General features: G+C 50.0%; 1 protein-coding gene across 12 annotated transcripts in view; it reads left to right on the forward strand.

Moving 5' to 3' along the window:
* FGFR2 (fibroblast growth factor receptor 2) overlaps nt 1-20,636 on the forward strand; it is a 103,250-nt gene that overhangs the window by 43,902 nt on the left and 38,712 nt on the right. For all 12 annotated transcript variants that reach the window (XM_066355711.1, XM_066355713.1, XM_066355712.1 and 9 more), the window contains one exon: nt 5,777-5,900. In XM_066355711.1, coding sequence (XP_066211808.1) covers nt 5,777-5,900 — 124 coding nt within the window. The remainder of the gene's footprint in view (nt 1-5,776; nt 5,901-20,636) is intronic.

Genomic DNA, 20,636 nt, shown 5'->3' on the forward strand with positions numbered 1-20,636 from the left:
GTCATAGGGTAATTCTGTGTGACAAGGCAATTCTTTCTTTTCAGAAAGGGCCTGAGATTTTTAAAGTTCAATTCAAAGGCAGCGGATGCCCAGTTGGTCCTCTGCCTTTAGCATCTTCAGGGAACAGCGTGTAAGGGAGCAGACAGCCGTGCGTTTTGAAGGTCCCGTCCCACGTCCTCTGGCGGAGGTTCGTGGATGGTGAACGGAGCGGAGGAGCAGAGTTCGCCCAGCCCTGTTCTGTGGGCACCTCCTGAAAAGCAAACTTCTTGGCGTTGAAGCATTAAACAGGCGTGGTTCCCCGTCTGCATGGGGATAAGCAGCTGTAAGGGCCACAGCCCTTGACACGTGTAAGCTCACTGTGTGCACGCAGACCCGGAAGGGCTTGGAGTCCCCCAGGAACCTGCTGACAGTTGGGGCCTGGCACGGGATGATAAGATCTTTGTGCATCCTGATGACAGTCGGTCTGTGTGTTGAATTGTAGTTCATGGGGCACCTGGAAGGCCCAGGTTAAAGGAGCTGCTGTCTGTTGGGGGTAAATCAGGCCCTGACGCTGGTGGAAGGAAGTCTTGGCAGTCTTTATCAGCACATGGACATAGCATCCACCAATTTGTACGGAATGAAACTTCCCTTCCAGCCTCTGGATGTTTACCCTGCCGGTTATCGAACACCTGGGTATTTGGAAACATCTGGATATTTTTGCAATGTGGAAACCGAACTTTGACCTTTCACCTTTCACCTAGGAATTTTGGTGTCATCATACAAACAAAATCTACATTCCCAGTTGTCACCCGAAGGTAGCTGGGGGCTTAACGGGGCACCCTGGAAGATTTAGGTAACAGAAGAATTCCACAAAAACCTGTCCGGGCCACCTTTCGTCTTTGTGATGACAGGGTGTGGAATGTTTGTGGAATCCAGTTTTTGTTTTACAAGTCAGAGAGTTTAGGCTATTAGCTGCCATCTGCTTTGTTTTGGCATTAAAATGTTATTTTTAAAAGTCTTTAGTGAGCATAGTTTTGAAGCCTTGTGCTCTCAGTCTGTTCCTTGGCAGATGAAAAAGAAGGATGAATTCCACCGAGATTTGGCCCTGGGCAGGATGAAAAGAGAGGGTTGGGCATGTGCTGGTCGGTGTGGGATCTCTCTTCCCTCCGGCTTTCGAGTTCCTGCGGGAGCGACAAGTTCTGCGGCAGAACAGCCACTACTGAGGGGGCTAGGGAGCTGTTTCAGCCCCCTTTGGGGGGGGGAGAGGAAGGGAGGGGAGGGGAATGTGTGCAAGATTTCTGTTTAAATTTGAAAAGTGAAAATGAGAAGTAAATATTTATAATCCTACCACTTAATTATATAAAATATGTTGCTAACAATTTAAGACATTTTTCTTTCTGATTTTAGCTGTGTTTCTGTAGACATGCTTATAGATTCAGGCCTATATACACCTAGAGGGCTGTATATGTATGTGTGTGTGTATTATTTTATTTTATTTTTTATAAAATGGGGCCCTGGTCAGTTTGCTCAGTGGTAGAGTGTTGGCCCGGCATGTGGATGTCCCAGGTTCGATCCCCAGTCAGGGCACACTGGAGAAGCGCCCATCTGCTTCTCTACCCCTCCCCCTCTTGTCTCTCTCTCTCTCTCACTCTCTCTCTCTCTCGCTCTTTCTTCCCCTCCCGCAGCCATGGCTCGGTTGGAGCAAGTTGGCCCTGGACTCTGAGGATGGCTCCATGGCCTCACCTCAGGCGCTAAAATAGCTTAGTTACTAAGCAGTGGAGTAGTGGCCCCATCAGATGGGCAGAGCATTGCCCCAAAAGGGACTTGTTGGGTGCATCTCGGTTGGTGCACATACAGGAGGAGTCTGTCTCTCTGCCTCCCCGCTTCTCACTTAAGAAAAAAAAATGGGATCATGAACATATTTGATTCAGCCCACACTTTTTTTTTCCCATTTATCAGTAACTATTGATATCTTACCAGGTTGGAATATACAGAATACCTCATTTTTTAGTGACTATATGCTATTCTAGTGGGAAAAGCTACACAATAGTTCATACAGGATGAACTAGACATTGTTAGTGACTCTTCTTGACGGAGTCCTGTGTTTTGCTGTTACGAACAGTTCTTGAAGCCACAACAGTCTTGCTCATATGGCTTGAAGTTCATCTTGCTATTTTCTGTATAGGCTAGATTTCTAGAAGCAACATTAACTGGGTCGGAAAAACAGTGTTGCTAATTTTAGTAGGCATGACCAAATTATTTTCCAGAAGGGTTTTTCCTCCATTTATGTCCCCATTTGCTGAGCCTCTGTTTCTCTGTCACCCTCACCCAAGTACTCAGTGACCTTGATCTTTCTAATTTTTTTGTTAATCGGCTGGTGAATAACAGTGTCTCATTATTGTTTTAATTTGCATTTCCCAGATGTTAATGAGATTCAGCATCTTTTCATATGTTTATTGGGTGTTTACATTCCCTCTCCTGGTAAGAGTGGAGCCGGTGAATGGAGCTGGTGGATGTGCTTATTGCGTGATTGACTTCACTGGCAGTGAAATTCAGGAAAACATGTTGAAGACGATCTGACCTTCTTGTTGGAAGGGTGGTTTCTTTAGATTTACACTCTATCGTGGTACGGGAACTGTATTTTTTAGAAGAACTCCCCGAATCTCTATGCCTTTGCTCCCCACCTTTATAGACTTTATTGTCTGTAGTCTTAGCTTCCCATTAATAAGCCACTGTTGGTGGTAGGCTGTCCCCTCCAGAAGTTAGCCAGCAGTCCCACCGCTGGTGTCTCCATGGGGCATGGGCCACAGCTCAGAAAGGTTGGGGCTGGTGGTATGTCAGGGCATGGTACTGAAGGAGTGGTCTAAGAAAATAAATATTAACAGCCCTGCATGGGGCAGTATTGATTGAGTACTAAGGTCCCAGGCAGGGCAGAAACGCCTTGTTTGGTGAGTGTGTTTCCTGTTGTGAAAGCGTCTTACGAATGTTAACGTACTAATACTTGTAGTGCATCTCCGGGAAGTAACTGTTCAGAGGCATGTGCCCTTGAAGAGGACTCTTACGTGGCATATCACGGCCCCCGGGGAGAGACTGGACTGCCCTTAGGCCCTGGGTTAAAAATGGCTGCAGTAATGCCAGGCTGCATGTGCCAAGATGTAATGTCTTGGGCGGAGGCCGATGATGCCCTCCCTGTCAGTTCAGGCTCAGCTCCATTTGGAGCTCCGCATGTGCCAAGTCTGGGTCCAGGCACAAGAGAGACATCGGTCGTCTGGGTGGGGTCCAGAGACAGGCACTCACCACGATTAAGGGCTTATGGGCCTGACATTTGAGTAGGGGCTCAAAGAACTGGATCCCTTCAGCAGGGCTAAACGCGGGATTACGGGCTTGGTGACGCTGGGGCCTGTGGCTTCATCCTGAAGTTACCCCTCCATATGACTGGTTCCCTAGAGGCCAGGAGAGTTGTCCCGTTCCCGATGTCCCTGAGAGCTGGAGGATTGGGGGTGGTCTCATCATGGGCCCGTTTGCCTTGAGTTAGGTCAGGGCGCTGGTACTGCTTCTTCAGGCTTGGAGCTCGCAGCTGCCGGATAGCACCCAGGGGCCGGGATTCAGATAGAGACTTTGAATTGCACTGGAAAATTGAGCACCCACATCTTCTCCTTCAGAACACCCCATTCGATGCCTTCTGCACTGGAGGTGCCCATCTATCCCTAGAGCAGACCGGAGCCTCTTGTTTTGGTTGTGCTGGGGGCAGAAAGGGAGTCTTCTTCTCCCGTGTGGAACACAGACCCTCTCCAACGCGGGTCTGATGCCTTCAGGTTCATTTTACAGCCAGGCGTCTCCCTGTGACAGTGAGCGTGTGTGTCTGTCATCCGCTCCATGATGTTGGACTCACACACAACCTACATGGTTATCCAGGGGGGTTGGTGACAGGCAGCAGCTGAAGTGTAGGGACCGCCTGCTCAGAACTCGGTCTAAACCCATCGCTTGTGCTCTCGTTCAGAGGAGTCCGGCCTTCACCTTCGTGATCCTCCCCCTAAGACGGGTGGTGATGGGCAGTGGTCTTGTGTTTGAACTCGGGCATCTGCAACTCCACTCTGCCGCAGTGGCGTGCATAGAGCGGGCAGCCTGACCTAACAAGGGTGGTAGGGTGGCTGGCGCGCTCCTACAGTTGCGGACCTCTGCTGGCACTGCTGTTCAAAGGGGACAGCTGCTTGTATAACAGAGCACTCACAAGACGGTCTGGTTCTCCAGTTTAGTTCCTTGAATCACTCGTGTGCTTGTGGGGGCTCTCCCGGTATTAGCGGCTTTTCATGTGATTAATGCCAAACTCCCTTGCGATGCTCAGAGCATCATTCAGAAGGTCAGTTGAAATTCCTGAAACAGTAGTTAAAATTAGCAGGTCCTGGCTTTTTCTTCTTCTTCTTTCTTCTTTTTTCTTTCTTCTTTCTTCTTCTTCTTTCATTTCTCCAGAGTACTTTGTCCCAGATACCTTTAAAGGATGATCTGGAATCGCAGAGCAATTCTAAAGCCTTGAAGCCATAGATGAAATCTGCATTTGGTCCTCCTAAGGAAAAAGCATGCTTGCTTGAACATTTGAGTCTATGGAAATATTTTAGAAGCAAGGTGGGACCGTTAGCATCCAGGCTGTTTGCATGTTGACAGAACTGTGGGTAGGAATCGTGATGACTTCTTTTCGCATGTGCTGCTTATCTTTGAAAAGTCTCAAGGAGTTTGTAAACAGATGAATATACAACTTAAGTTTCCTAAGGATTCATTGCTCCCATAGTTGTCATTCTGAGTCTGTTTCTCAGGAACATGTCACATCCGTTCGTCTGCCACCAATGATGAGAGCTGAAACTTCTTGGGACTGCCAGACAGCCTCTGGGGGCTGTGGGGGTAAAAATGAGAGGTTGTCAAACCAGGAGGTTCCAGAAACAAGGACAGCACCTCCTTTGTGGACTCCTTGGGAGAGTTTCATCAGCTGAGACGGACGGAGTGCCCAGAACAGTGCCTGGCATGCAGAAAGTGCTCATGAGCATTGGTCCTAGTTAGCTCCTTGGTACCCTGGGGACGAGTGGGTGAGCATCCCGGGAGCTCACCTTCCCTGGGCACGGCTACCATGTGGGCTAGTGCTCAGGGTTGTCTGGCCATGTGGCTGCCCTGGAAGGGACTGGGTATTCGAACATGTCGCTTCCCATACGCTTGACATTTGCCATGATGATGCTCGTTATTTCTATTTGTCAACCATTCTGAGTCCTTACTATGAAGAAAATGTAGAAATCAGGAGATCCTTCTCTTTACTTTCCTTGTCTCCCCCAACTTTTTCTTTTTTTTCTTTTTTTTTTTTTTTTGTTTGTATTTTTCTGAAGCTGGAAACGGGGAGGCAGTCAGACAGACTCCCACATGTGCCTGACTGGGATCTACCCGGCACGCCCACCAGGGGGTGATGCTCTGCCCATCCGGGGCGTCGCTCTGTTGCAACGAGAGCCACTTTAGCGCCTGAGGCAGAGGCCACAGAGCCATCCTCAGTGCCCGGGCCATCTTTGATCCAATGGAGCCTTGGCTGCAGGAGGGGAAGAGAGAGAGAGAGAGAGGGGAAGGAGAGGGGGAGGGGTGGAGAAGCAGATGGGCACTTCTCCTGTGTGCCCTGGCCGGGAATCGAACCCAGGACTTCTGCACGCCAGGCCGACGCTCTACCACTGAGCCAAACCGCCAGGGCCTCCCCCAACTTTTTAAATCAAGAAAGCAAAGTACCCAGCAGATGGTTAAATCACTGCCTTGGCTTTGATCTTTTTAGGTACGCAACCAGCATTGGAGCCTTATTATGGAAAGCGTGGTCCCATCCGACAAAGGAAATTATACCTGTGTGGTCGAGAATGAATTTGGGTCCATCAATCACACCTACCACCTCGACGTTGTCGGTGAGTTGGCTTCAGCCAGAGTGGCAGCGACGTGTCAGCCGGCTGCGGCTCGACCCATTTGAAACCCTGAGAGTGAGCCTTGTGTCTCCCCATGGTTTAAAAAGGAGAGTCAGCTCGTTTATGGAGAAGGAGTTTTCTGTCATTTGACCATGCTCTGTTTCCTGGTAAGCCAGGTTGTGTGTGTTTTGTGTGATCCTCCTGGCTCCCAAGTCTCATCTTGTGTAAAAGGGACGTGGTTTGGAAGCTGCTGACTGCTGGGAGTGGAGGTTACTCTGGAAATGTGAGCGTGCGTAGGAACGGGGTGTCAATGCACAAGAAGAACTTTGTTTTTAAAAGACAGGCAACATTAGCCAAAGGGGGGCAACTAGTATGATGCTGGCTGAAGAGCCAAGGAGAAGCTGCTGTAATGACTGAGCTGGTAGTTGGCGGGTCGGGCTCCTCAGGTCCGCCAGAAGAAATCAGTGAGACACTACATGTTAGTAGTCTCTCCACAGAGGCTGTTTCTTCTGTGCAAAGGGAACTGTGTACATGGGCTTATAAACGCCATTTATCAAAGTGCTCGTTTAATTAAGTTCCTTAGGACCACATAGCCCATTGTCCCGGAAACTCAAATTTCTCCCCGCCTTGCCTGTTACGATGGGTCTTGTGATAAGTGATGCAGAGAAGGTGTTTCCCTGTCCCGTTTGAGGGTTGATAACACAGAACTATGCAGATTGTGCCTCGTTGTTGCAGGGGTGCTGGGCTGAGAGCTTTTTATTTTATTTTTTTATACAAGCCATTTTTTCCCCTGCCCCTCAATATTGCCACCTGTCCTTGAGTCCTTGCTGTAGGTTACCTAGTCAGATTGTCCTCCTCCATCTGCTGGTTGTTGACTCCAAGTCAAAGCTCACCTTGACTCGTTTGGCCAGTGGGATTCCCCTTTGTGACTCTGCAGACCCGTGTCCACCCACTGTGTGTCGGTCAACGAGGCTTTCCTCACTCATGTCGCACGTGGGCGTGTGTCGTCCTTCCACAGAAGATAAACTCTCTGAAGAGAGAGACCCCAAGATATTTGCATTGCCCAGGAGCCATTAAAAATCTTCCCCAAAGCTTGAGCAAACCAAGTTTCCATAGATTCAGTGAACTGAAGTTTTAGGTAAACTGAAAACTGAACAGAAGACCCTTTTGATTTTCTATCAAGTTAAAGTAGATGAAATCCATCAGAAACTCTGCACGATGGGGTCTTTATTTCCGGTTCTGTGTCAGCGTTCTGTGAAAGTATCAGTGACATATTATTTTTGTTATTTAGGGGGTTTTGGTGTGATGTAGGTCCTATGGATATTCATGACAAACTGGGTTTTGGAGGCCTCTTGTCGAGATATTTATGGAATGTTTCTTAGTGGGAATGTCTATGTCCAGCTATGTTACAAAACAGGCACAAAGAAGAGTAACCCTCAACTACGAGAAGAAAATGGTTAACTATTTTTTTTTTTTTTTTTTTTTTGGCATTGATGGACTATACATCGATTGTTTGAGGAGCATGTGACTTGGATTTCAGTTTGGGCCTCATGTATCCTGACTTGGACATGAAAGTGTTTATATTTAAGGAAAGAAAGGTTTGGGGGAGGGGGGCTAAACGTTCTAAATACCTAATTCCGAAAAGAGGTAATTTATTGTGGGAATAAAACAGTCACGTTCTAGCAGTTTGGTGGGCGGGGGCTGGGGCGGGGGGTGGAGTATGGCTTTCGCTTAGGTCTGCCAATCATTCAGTCAGGTTTCAGATTGGCTGGGACCGTTCCAGGAACCGGGAGTCACATCTTGGCCACTTTGGCCCGGGATGGCTTCTTGCTCAGAGCAGGTTGAGTGGTTATGTAAAACATTTAAAAAGCCCCCCCACCACCACCAAACCCCCCCACCATCCCTTGGAGCTTTCTGGCAGCTCATGTCTCTGCGAAGCCCTTGAAATCTCTCTTAGAGTTGAGGCTTGGATTTGAATTGGGCTGCTGAATAATGGAATTGTGCTGTCTAATGTTAATCCCCCGGCAGTCGGTCTTGTTGAAAAGAGCGTATGATTCAGTGGTGTAATGCACAGGGAGCGTCGAGTGTATGGGGTAACGCAGAGAAAGGCCTGATTATGTCACAAAGTTGGGAGCGTGCCCAGCTCAACGTGGGCCAATAATGACACAATGCTGGTTGGGAATATCCATTAAAGCTCAATCCTCATAATTTTCCGAGCCTTGAACCCTCTTTATAAATAGAAGCCAAGAGTCAGTTGAGTAGGAGACATTTTCAGGAAAGATGGAGGTGCGAAATACTCTCATCTTTGCTCAAAACCCTAGTAATTGCTTTGAGAAGCGCTAATAAAATAAGCAGTGAGTCAGCTAACACGTCTCACGCCGGCTTACAGGATTGGCAGCCAGTCACTCTGAACATCTCAGCAAGAAGACACAAAGGCGATTCAGGCTTGAACAATGAATGGCTGGTGGCCCACCGGTCCCAGTTTAATATATGGCTGTGTGATCACAGCTTCTCGGGCACGTCTCTGTTTCACAGAAAATCGGACCGCAGCAGCGGAAAGCTCGTCCTCTCCGAGGATTTATTTGCGTTGCTATGATACGCAGGCTTGCGGTTCAGATACGACGAAGCGTCCAAATGGGCGAGATCTTTTTTATTGACATTCTTCCTCGGCAAGGCATTCCCACATGCGCTTTCACGTTAAGAGCCGTGTAATTTAAGTGACATTCTTGTGTTCGGGAATTAAACAGGACACCATTGTTGTGTGTGAGGGAATGGCTTTCGTGTTTGTGGGATCCCCTTTTAGGAGCCTCGCCTGAGCCTCATTAAGATCAACACTGTTGCTTTTTAGCCGGTTTCTCGCCGGAGGAAAATGAGCGTGAAGCTCCTCCTTGCAGTCATTGTGGCAGTCATAAAACTGGCTCCCTTCTGGTGCTAGGTCTTTGCTCTCGTCTGTCAGTGAACGAGGCCAGAGCGCTGGATTCCGACCAGGGACCTGCCACCAAGAGGCCGCAACCTGGGATAAGTCATTTAACTTTCGGTCTCATGATCCTCCTGTCTCCGAAGGGAAGGCGCTGGGGCTCGCTCATGTTGGAAAAAGCCAGCCAGCCTGGTATCGTGGAGAGAGGAGCAGGTCTGTCAGCCCACACCCTGGGCCACCATGTGAATCGGACACTAGGCGTTTCTGAGCCTCTCTTTCCTCATCAGGAAAGTTGGGATGGCCCTGCTTCCCTCTGTCCTGGGGTGGTTGTGGTCAGGATCCTCGGGACTGCTCCAACAAGTGATCGCAAGCTGGAAGGCCTAAAACAACAGAAGTTTTCGATTTTGGAAGCCAGAAATCTGAAGGTGCCCACGGGGTTGGTTCCTCCTGGAGATTCTTGAGGGAGAGGCCGCACAGGCCTCTCCCCGGGGCCTGGTGCCTGATGTCAGTCCCTGGCTTGTGGACGCCTCGCTTCCATCTCTGCCTCTGCCTCCCTGTGACCTCCCCTCTCTGTTTGTCCCAAAGCTGCCTACACCTTTCTCTTTAAGGACACCTGTCATTGGCTTTAGGGCCCACCCCAAATCCAGGATGAATGTACCCAGAGATCCTTAATTATGGGGACCTTGTTTTCTAATAGGGTTACATTTGCAGGTTGCAGGGTTTAGGACATGAACTTACCTTTTGGGGGGCATAGCTCAACCCACTACCATGGTTATGAGGAATCAGTTGTGTTAGCAGATGAAAACACCAAGTTGGCACCCAGGTGGCCAGCAGCAGATGCCGGCATCTTCCCTTCCAAATGAACATACGATATTATATACGCTTCAGGTGTACCGCATAGTTTTACACACCTATGTATGTAACTTATGAAGTGATCACCACTATTATATCTGGTACCATGTGACACCATTCACCTTGAATAACTTTTCTTAGACTCAATGTGAAGTTCATTGAAACAAACCCAATGCTGCGTTGGGACCCACAGCAGCGGCCAGCGGCCCACACTCACGTGCCCGTGGCGGTTTCCACCATTGGTCAGCGCTGTTGCCAGGGCTGCCCCAGGGCTGATCCGGTTGCTGGACTGAGAGGGGAGGCACATAGGTTTTGAGAGCGCCAAGTTCATTGAGTTGGCCTCCGTCTCCGCCTGTCACCCCCTTTACAGTTGGGGGAACTCAGGTTTGGGGATGTGGCAGATAGGCAGTTTGCTAAGGACATGAAGGAACCTCAGAGCCAGGGCCTCCCGCTGGGTTTTCTCAGACCCTTGACTGTGGCTCAGTGGACCGAAGGCTGATGTCTGTGTTTTGGGTTGACTGTGGTGGGGACCAGCATCGGCTGCGGCAGCCAGACTCTAAAAAGGTCTGCTCTTAACCTCTACCCCATGCTCAGCTCTTTGTTGCCAAAAAAATAAAACAAGAAGTGAGAGAGGTGGGGGAGATAAAAGTGTTCAAAAGACCAGTTGCTTCTTCTTGCTCATATGGAATCTTTGGCTTTGGATTATGAACTGTGTGTGTGTGTGTGTGTGTGTGATCCATTCTGCATTCCCGGAGACCAAAATAACTTGGGAGCTTTTCACCTGACATTGCATCTTTTGGGGGACAGAGCACAGGGCGTGGGGACGGTGCCTCTGGGTTTGCTGTGACTAGTTGTGCGTTGTCAGTCTGGCTTCCTAGAAATGCATCCTGCCCTGCTGGGACAAGAGCTGTAAGCAGCCGACAGTGTCTCAGGGGCCGGCAGCCCTCTGGCTGCATGGAGATCACTCGGGTCTCCTCGCCAGCCTGGACTTGCTCAGCAGCAGCAGACCAGCATGGCGCTGTCGACTGGCCCCTGATGTGAATCCTCTGTAACTCAGCTCCGGACATAATGGGACGCGGCCCGAAAGCAGGAGGGCCCCCTTCCCGGCGCAGACGCCCCTCAGGTGTGTGTCGGGGAGGAGGGAGGTGTCTCTGTTCCAGCCCCTGACTGATAAGCCTGACTGTGGGGTTGACACCTGGCACTGAGCTGCTGGCAGCCCATCCGCGGTCGGAGAGGGAGCAATTGCGTAAATTGTTTACTGCTTGGGGCAGCCCCCGGCCTGGGAAGACAAAGGCTGCAGTGTGAGCTCCGAGCAGAAGGAAGGGATGGAGCAAGTTAGCGTCCTCCAGCCACACGCCCCTAGTTTGAATTTTTGACTCTTTTTTGGCTTTGGAACAAAGTAGCATTTAAGTCGATGAAGAAATGGTGGCCTTGTTAATTAATCGGTTGGTTTGTTCCCGAAGCTGTCAAAGTCACGGTCACTCCGCTCTCTTGCTCCCTCTGGAAGACCCCTCTCTGGCCCAAAGTCCGTCACACCACGACTTCTAGACAGAGCTCTGGTGTCTCTGTGATGAGGGTGACTGTCGGCAGCAGAGATCTGCACTGCCCCCTGCACCGGAGATGTCCGTGCCTCGGATGCCTGACCCTCACCTTACGTTGCAAAGCTGCTGCGTTTCCTTCACACTCGCCAGGCCTCAGCTCCACGGAGCCCCCTCGGGGTTCTGAACTTGAGCATCTTGACCTACAGGCTTCCTGGCCAGGCCTCGTTTGATTTTCCATGTTCATGCTCTTGCTGCCAAATCATTCTTTCCCACTTCTTGCTCTGAGTTAAGACTTGATGTTTATCCTGAAACTGGTTCTGCACGCCAGCTCCAGCGTTGTGAAATCTAGCTGCAGGGAGGCATAAACCCCGCCGTGGAGAATGGGTTGCGGTGCCATGCCAGGTGATGGGTCACAGCGAACGCCTGGGTACAGTGGGTGTTTAGCGAACACGTCACTGTGGAACTGGAGCCGGGATTGTGCAGGAAGCAAAGTCCTGGTGCCGCTTTTGTGGCTCCAGCATCCATTTCCTCCTCTTCTTTCTGATGATGCTCTCTCATCTACCCTCAAGGGTCTCCGTCCTTGCTGCTGGGTAGTGCCCTTGGACGTTCCGGTGCAGGGGACCAAGGGGGACAGTTCAGATTCTCATCCCATCCTTTGCTAGCTCTGTGGCCTTGGACGTCATGGGACCTCTGAGCCTCAGTTCTCTCATCTGTTAAATGGGGGTGATGACAGACTTTTGTAGCCCTTTAGGGGGGTTGGGTAGGAGAGCAGTGCTTGTAAATAATAATACCACGTTGGCCCTGGCCGGTTGGCTCAGTGGTAGAGCATCGGCCTAGCGTGCGGAGGACCCGGGTTCGATTCCTGGCCAGGGCACACAGGAGAAGCGCCCATTTGCTTCTCCACCCCTCCGCCGCACTTTCCTCTCTATCTCTTCCCCTCCCGCAGCCAAGGCTCCATTGGAGCAAAGATGGCCCGGGCGCTGGGGATGGCTCTGTGGCCTCTGCCTCAGGCGCTAGAGTGGCTCTGGTCGCAACATGGCGACGCCCAGGATGGGCAGAGCATCGCCCCCTGGTGGGCAGAGCGTCGCCCCTGGTGGGCGTGCCGGGTGGATCCCGGTCGGGCGCATGCGGGAGTCTGTCTGACTGTCTCTCCCTGTTTCCAGCTTCAGAAAAATGAAAAAAAAAGAAAAAAAGAATTAAAAAATAAATAAATAAATAATAATACCACGTGGTCGTTAGCTGCTCTCCTTGGGTGGTCTCAGACCTCTCCGACCTCTAGGCTGAGACACAGGCATATATAGCCCAGCCCTGGTTAACAGAGGGGCTGTTCCTCCCCTCTCCTCTCTTCCAGAGATCACAAAGCTTCCTTTGGTAGCTACTGTTTTAATGAGCTTCTGGTTGCTACTGAACAGTTTCCCATTCCTGTTTCAGAAGCGAGATTCCAGGGGGCCAAAGCTGGTCACTGGGCAGCGGCATCGCCCCAAATGCACTGACCAGCAAGTAAGTGCCTTCCTGCAGAGCGGTACCAGCCAGAAGGCGCTGAGAGCAGGCGGTGCCTGTGGGTGCCCGCTCCTGGGGTTGGCGCGGGCACCACGCCCGCCAGTGTGGACGGGGCACGTTAGAACTTCGCAGTGTCAGCATTTTAACCCCGTTGTTTGCAAACACCAGTCGCCCTCTGCCCCACAGTTGAGGAAGGAAGCTTCATCTGTTGCTTTCTATTCTGGAAGGGAGCCTGGCTCAGGTGGCTGGGCAGAGGGCTCGTATTTGTTTGATCTTTGACATTGAGTCTGTGGCATGGGCAGAGAGGAAGTGGCAGTGTGGCAGGCCAGTTAATGTCTTACAGCATTTCGTAAGAAGAGGGTCTGGTCCCCATACCTGGAGGTGATGCAGGTGGGGACTGGACAGAGGACAGAGAATGCTGCTGCTTTCAGAGCCTGGCCGAGTCAGCTTGGCATGCAGACGTGACTTCATTGACGGCAGTCACGGTGCCCAGTAATGAGCTACCACGTAGCGAGATGTCTGTTGCTGTGTGCTGAATGGGAATAATAGGGAAAAAAAGTTGAATGAGTTACTTATATTTGGAATTTTGTGGTTCTTAACCTATTGCAATTTTTTTTCCAATTTTTTAAATTGAATGAACATATTGCAAATTTGAAAGCGAGACATTGTCAGTGTTTCTCTCTAAACTCTTATCCGTACAGTTTCCATTAACAGTCACCTTTATAAAGCGGAAGAGCTCACTTGGGGTGTATTGTGCCCATTCTCATTAAGACGTGAATGTAGAAACACCGTCATATTCTCCTTTTCCAGCCATTCATCCACCAGAGCGTTTTTACGGGATTCCCTCCCTTAGAACGCCCCGCTCTTGCCTTCACCTACTTTGTCTTTGGTTTAATTTCACAGTCAAGGAGCAGGGAAGACAGAAATGGACCAGTTTTGTAATGAGATGTAGCCCCACCTTCGAGGGCAGGTAGCTTCTAGAGTCACTGTCATCTTTCACTGAGGTCCAGTGCAGGAGGGAGGTGGGGAATGGATGTTGCCATGGGGAAGTTTTTCTGTTCTGGGAAGACAGAGGCGAAGAGGTGAGAACATCATGGCCTTGATTTGGAGAGAGAAAACCGAGCGAGCACTGGAGCAGGAGGTGTCTGTGTTCAGGGTATTGGAATATTAGATTATCTATGTAGGGAGCGCCCTGTACTCAGACTAGAGGGTGACGTGATAGCTGAATGGAACGCAGGCTTTGTCCCTCTTGGGGTTCCCGTGTCCCAGCGCAGAAGACCCCTAACTGCCACATAGATAAGGCGGTGATTAGGGCTGGTGACACCTGGATCTTGATATGATTTTTTTTTTCTTTCTCCCTTATAAGATTCTCTCAAATAAGGCCTGTAGGAATTCTGTCTAGCCCAAATAAAGGTACACATCAAAAGGTCAGATTGTGCCCCAGACTCCGTCTCCTCCTGTCACGGGTGAACGTGATCTTTGGGAGACAGGCGTTGGCTATTATTCTGGAAGGATTTTTTTGGGATTTTACTTCTATTTGAAAAAGGAAGTTCTTATGTTGTTAGATTTAGTGTATTCGCTGGGCTGAGAGAGAGAGAGGAGGTGAGGATTTAGTCCTTTACATTTTAATTTTTGGCCAAAAGAAAACCATGCTGTGTATGACAGCATCACCGAACGTCCAGTGGGGAGCGGGCGGGCCTGCAGACTGGCTTGAGGCGTCTGTCTGGCATGGGCAGAGAGAAGCTGTGTTCAGGTCGCAGCCTTTTGTGAACCAGCCGGCGGGCTCGTTTGAAGCTCTTCTTTTTAGGTGATGCCCACAGCAGGGGCTACCCAGAACCACTCTTATTTTCAGTGTCTGAGTTCACCTCGAAGAAACAACATGCAGTTTTATTGTGACACGTTCTCATGCGGATCCGACCAAAGGGAGGCACTTTTTTTTTTTTTCTCGGTTGTTTGCTCAGATGGGCTGAAAGCTTTTGCTTCTGCTCAAACCACCCCAGGAGCAGAGAAAGCATCCGAGAGATGAGCATGATGGATTTTCCCAACTTCCTCTAGAAATAAGACTCATTGAAAAGGAGTTGGTGAGACCCGTCGACGTTATGAACCATGGGCATCTTTCCGGGTCTGTACTCCGCTCTGACTAGTGGCCCGTGGGCTGCTCTGTCCTGGGCACAGGATAATTTATTCAGTCATCCCCCTGTTGGTGGGTACTTGGGTTGTGTACATCTTTAGTTTTCCAGTTACAGAAGAGGCTGTAGTGCCACCTCTTTGTTGGGCATCTGGATGACTGTTTTTCCTAGGACCCATTTCTAGAGGTGGACGGATGGATTGTGTTTTCATAGATACCAGCGAAACATTTGCAAACTAAAGAGCTTCCTTCTGTGCCCTGCTTGCCTTTGGAGACTGACTCCCCAGGGGGTTTGGTTTTTATTTATTTATGTTTTAGCTTCTTTGCAAACCGTTTGAGAGAAGAGCCTCTTAATTTGGAGTACAGCCTTGTTCACTTAGAAGGCATGCTTAATTCCTGGACTGTTTTTTTTTTTTTTTTTTTTTTTTTTTTTAACATTTACAGCCTGCTCTTCCCACGAAGGACACCCAGGTCTGCAGACGCTGCTGATAACAGTGCATTCCTGAAGGATGTTGCGCCCCGTGGCAGGTGGCGGTCCGGACGTGGCTCCCAGCGTGACCGCCCTCAGCTGTGTTTACCCCATCTCCTCGGGAGGGGGCGGGGGCCGCTGACGTCTGAGTTTTACATCAGTGAAAGCCAAGCACAATGTAGGGAGGGACCTTGTGTCAGGAGAGAGAAAAGCTCTCTCTCACTTAGTAAGCTGGGCAAGGTAAATATACTTAACTAATTGGGAGGGCAGGCTTTTCATAACCCTAGGAATGTGTCCTGTTCCCTCTGTGAAATTGTCACTTTTGCCAGGTCTCCTTCTCTTTTCCTGTTATGGTGGAATGGACATCATGTAAAAGGGACCCTGCTGACCGTGTTTCGACCTACCTTGAGCTCAGTGGCGCTGAGGACAGTCACACGGTTTGCGCAGCGATCATCACTGTCCAATCCCACTTTTCATCCTCCCCAAGCCAAGGGTCCCCTCTTAACAAAAGGAGAGGCATTTGTGGGTATTGCAGACAACATTTGGGGGGTGTGAATAACCCACGGCCCTGTTCCCTGTAATTTGCCCCAAAAGACCTAAATTGACACCCAGCTGGTAGAAGCCATTCAACCCCCAGCCAAATAGTGGAAGCCTAGGATGTTAATTATGGGGAGGCTCTTGGCCTCCCTGCCTGGGTTCCCTGGCCGCCCGGCCTCATCGAGCAAGCACAAAGGAATTCGTGGTGTTTTGCTTTGAGCATTTCGCACGGTGCAGCCTCCGTAAGTCACCCAGGGACTTCGGCGCTGGAGGGTAGACACGCAGGCCTGCCCCGGACAGCCTCCGTAAGTCACCCAGGGACTTCGGCGCTGGAGGGCAGACACGCAGGCCTGCCCCGGACAAGCCTGTTCCCCACACACAGACTCTGCCGTCTGTGCTGAAACACTTGTGTTTGGAGGAAGCTGGATTCCCAGCCCAACTCCATAAGACTTTCCAGAGTCAGGCGTCCAGGCGGGAGGAAGATGAGGCAAAGCTTAGGACAGAGAAAGACTAGCAAACCAAGTATCTTCTACAAAAATGCTTTTTTTCCCCCCTTAAAAAATAAGTTAAAGGAAAGAAAAAAAAATTCCTGGTGCTCGGCACCGCAATCCTCTCCCCCGTTCCACAAGAGGACAAGCCAACTTCTCAGTGATGCTACTTCGACTCTTGCTGATATCGTAAGGCTCCTTCTCCAACCTGTGTCCTAACCTTGCCTTTTTCTCCTGATCGTCTGTAGTACTGGCCTCCTTTTGTGCCAGGCTCTAGAGGCTGGAGGAAGCTTAGGGAAAAAGCAAAACTCAGAAGCCAGCTAGATTTAGCCTGTCTGGTTTGAGTGCATTAGGCAGAGTCTCGACAAGCCAATGAACTCATTCCACTAATTGTAATTAGCATGAGGTCTTTAGCAGGTTATTGGGCTCCTCCAACTTCAGAGGGCTTAGATGGGCCTCCCCCTAATAACCATGCTTCATGCTAACTTGTTTAGCGCATTTTTATGCAACAAAAGCAACCACCGCCTACTCTTGAGTTAAAAAAAAGAAAAAGCCGGGCTGGGCTTTAGAAAAAGAAATCTTGGTTGTTCTCACTTGTCTTCCAAATCGCTGTGTTCTTTGTCTATTCAGCCCCCTGGAGTTGCTAAGAAACTGCCATTTTAGAGGAAGGGTAATTAAATTTTTATTTTAATTTAAAGACCGGGCCGGCAAGGTTCTCTACACTCCTTAAATGAATGAGTGCCCAAGAGCAGGGCCCTCACTGGCTGTTACCCGATCAATACCCGGCACTCGGTGTGATTTGAGTCTCATGATGTTTTTCTGTCAGACAGAGCTGCTTTGAAATGGTTCTTTGTGACCAATGCCGCTTAACTTTTTGGGGAGAAACAGAAGACCCACCGAGTGCCGGGAAAGCGGCAGCAACCCTGGGCTTGATTAGTTTACAGGTATAATTTAAGAACCCAGTTCTCCCTCTGACCCCGGGGAGGTGTAGTTACCCAGCCTGTAGCCACGAGGCCTCTCCGCTCAGTGGGCGTTGTTTATGGCCTTGGCTATGTCGGAGCAAAAGTTGTGGCTCTCTTGTGAGCAAACATCATGTCCAGAGGAGGGCTGCCCTGTTAAAAAGTTTCAATAGTCAACAAAGATTTATGTTTCTCATCACCCAGGCATTTGCTCTGTCTCTGTCTGTCTCTGTCCCTCTCTCTGTCCCTCTTCTCTCTCAGCAGGACTTGAGAGAGAGTCAGTCTTGATATCTAGACTCGTAGCAGCTGGGCCTTCTGTCATAGAAGCGTGGATTCATCTGGAGCCCTTGACAAGAGGGAGTGAGGGAGGCGGAACGTGGGGGGGGGGATTTTTCTCAGCACTTCAGTCTGTGTTTACTATGTGTTTATTCGGAGGAACCTCATTCCAGCCGCCCAGCCAACTGTCCCCTCGCAGCAGCTGCACCCTTCGGGCTGCTTCCCATTCGGTCCACACAGGGACCTCAGCATCCCTGTTTGAAAGGCTCCCCTCCCCTCTGGTCCACGGGCCGTACAGCCGCAACCTGTGGGCTCAGAGTATGTATTTTGAAAATTTGCAGTCAGGACACAGGTGACGTGGTCGTCAGCTTTCCTGCTTGCCAGGTGTTTATTTCACTTCCCTGTCAGAAGAAGACATTGGAGAGTTAAACGTGCCGGAAGAGAACCTTGCCTAAGACTGTAAATCCTGGTGGAGAAGATGTGATTTTTTTGTCTGTTTGTTCGGTTACTACATTGAGGAACAAGAGGTGAACAAGCCCTGGGTTATATTCTCTCATGATTCATTGACCAATCTTTTTATACGCTTGCTTGCCCCGAAGCATTGAAAACCTGAGGGGTTCGACTTGCCCAGGGCCTTGTGACGTTCTGGGAAGCACATTAGCTGTCAGAGGGCCTTTGTGCCCCGCCTGTCACTGCCCATCGCCCACGGGGACCGGCCGTGGGGGCCGCCTGCTCCGCCCATCCCTGCAGGACCTGCCACGGAGCCAGCTCCCCCACTTGCCGGCTGCACCCGGTGTTCACCCCAGTTTTTCGGAAGTTAGAACAGGAGGCCAGGCGTTGTCAGCATCCCCTACCTCTGATCACTGTTCTGAATGGGCTGACAGACACCAAGCGAGAGTGGTCACGGAAGGATTTGGGAAGAGGCGCGCCGTGCGTGCAGGCGCTGGCCCCCGGGACCCTTTCCAAGATGTTCGGGGCAGAGAATAAGGTTGCAACGGAAATCAAAGCCTGATGTCGAGAAACGAAACATGAGGCCTACTGACTTTTTAAAAACATTTTAAATAACATTCTCTAAGGTTTCATTTTATACCGAAGCCAGCTGTAATAAGTTTTGGAAGATGGTGTAAGGTTTCGATTACAGAGGGATCCCGCTTACAGTTTCTGTGCCCAACGTGAGAAAGGGCTGGAGGGAGTGGCGGGGCTGGTTCAGAGGCTATTTTGTCGAAGGTGAGAAAATTTGGAAGAATGAATTCAAGACTGCAAGTGGGCGACCTTAGGCATGCAGTAATTTGCAAATGCAATAACATTAAACCATTGATCGCAAGTTTTTTGTGGTCTTTTTTGTTGTTGTTGTTTCTTTTTAATAGTGCGGATAGCAGTAACTTAATAACTGGAGCTCAGCAGCATGTTGGCCACAAGTAAAACAAGGCTGCGGCTCTGTAGTGGGCCCTGCCAGGGTTGCCCCAGTGACTCAACTCCCTGCCGAAGGCTGGCGCGGGCCAGAGATGTCGGGCGGTATGAAAGCGCCCATTGTTCACAGGGCATCGTGATTTGGTATTACACACACAATGTTTGCTTGTGAAAAGATTTATTAGAAACAAGCATGTTTAAGAGAGAGGACGTGGTTTGAAATTCCTGTCGATCTGGCTTAATGACATTTAAGATTTTATAGTACCTTTGTTTCTAAGAATAAATATTTAGGCCCACTGTAAATATTTATCTTTGAACACGCAAACACATGGCGCGGGAAGTGGAACACGGAGCCAGAGAATGAATGGGTCCCTCAATGTCACTTCTCTGTGGAAGGGGTAAACCACCCCAATATTTGACAGGTCCAAGGAGGCCTGGTTTGTGAGCTTGGCTGGCGTATCCAGCCCAAAGGACAGCTCCCTTCACACCGCAAAGTCTCTTGGGAAGGTGTGCATGGGCTTTACCTCTTTCTTCTCCCATGGTTGGGGCTGGCCAGGTTTAAACCAGATCTTCATCCCTGCCAGCCCTGAGCAAGTCCTGTGGTATCCGGCTGCCTTCCCTGCCTGACCAGGAGGCTCACAGTGGCTCGTTACTGGAATGCTGTGTCAGCCAAAGCGTGAGGGCTTCTGGTGACGTTCGAAGGGATCCCAGCGTTGCAACCGTCTGCCCACAAAATTTAGGTGTTTCATCTTCTGGGTTCTTTGCTCAGCCTATCTGGGTGGTGATGTTGGGGCAAATGAATGACTTCTCTGGGGCTCTGCAATCCTTATCTTTTTCATGTGAAGATGTAGGTAGGTGTCTGTGAAGCGATGGGGGATTCTGGAACGCCATGTGCTAAGTAAGAGTCACCACTAGCACTGTTTCTTTGGTTTAAAAAAAAATTTTTTTTTTAAAGATCAGCCACAGGCTTATGCAATAAAATCAATTTGCACATGGTCTGGCTATGGTCCAACAAATTCCACTACATGACATTTTAATCCGAAGGGCGCAAATAGAGAAAGGCTTAGATAGCTGTCATTCTAATGTGCTGTTCCCAGCCCAGTGCATGGGGAGACCCAGGTGCAAATGTGGAGGCGTCCTTGGTGTGCTGACCAGGTGGGGTCTCCTCACTTCCCTTGGCAGTTTTGTTACGTGGAAGGTAAAGGCAGTGGTACCCACTTTGTGGGGAGGGAGACAGGGAGGATGGCTGGTGTGTGCAGGTATGTGGGGGTAGAGTAGTATTTGTGAACCCCCAGTGGATGACTGGGTATGTGTGGCTCTTGACTTAGCGGCCACGTAGGGAGGTTCCAGTTAGTTTGTAATTACAAGCGAGTGCCTCGTGGACAGGGTCCTACAGCAGACTGGCCCGTGACCTGATTCTTGGGGACCCTTGTGTCTCATTGCTCATGCACTTTGACGTGGTCACCTCTCCAAGACTTCTGCAGAGCCCACCTCTGAGTTAGAAAAAGACCTTTCCAGACAAAAGACAAGAGGAGGGGTGTCCCTTGTTGAGAACTTCTTCCCTAGAGAGAGAGATGGGTGGCCAGTGGGAGTGGGATGGGACCGCTAGCCTGGCCTGGATGGGGCCTCCGCTAAGACAGGCTAAGACCTTGCCAGGATTTG

Source organism: Saccopteryx leptura, chromosome 13 (assembly GCF_036850995.1).
Source record: "Saccopteryx leptura isolate mSacLep1 chromosome 13, mSacLep1_pri_phased_curated, whole genome shotgun sequence".
Lineage (NCBI taxonomy): Eukaryota > Metazoa > Chordata > Mammalia > Chiroptera > Emballonuridae > Saccopteryx > Saccopteryx leptura.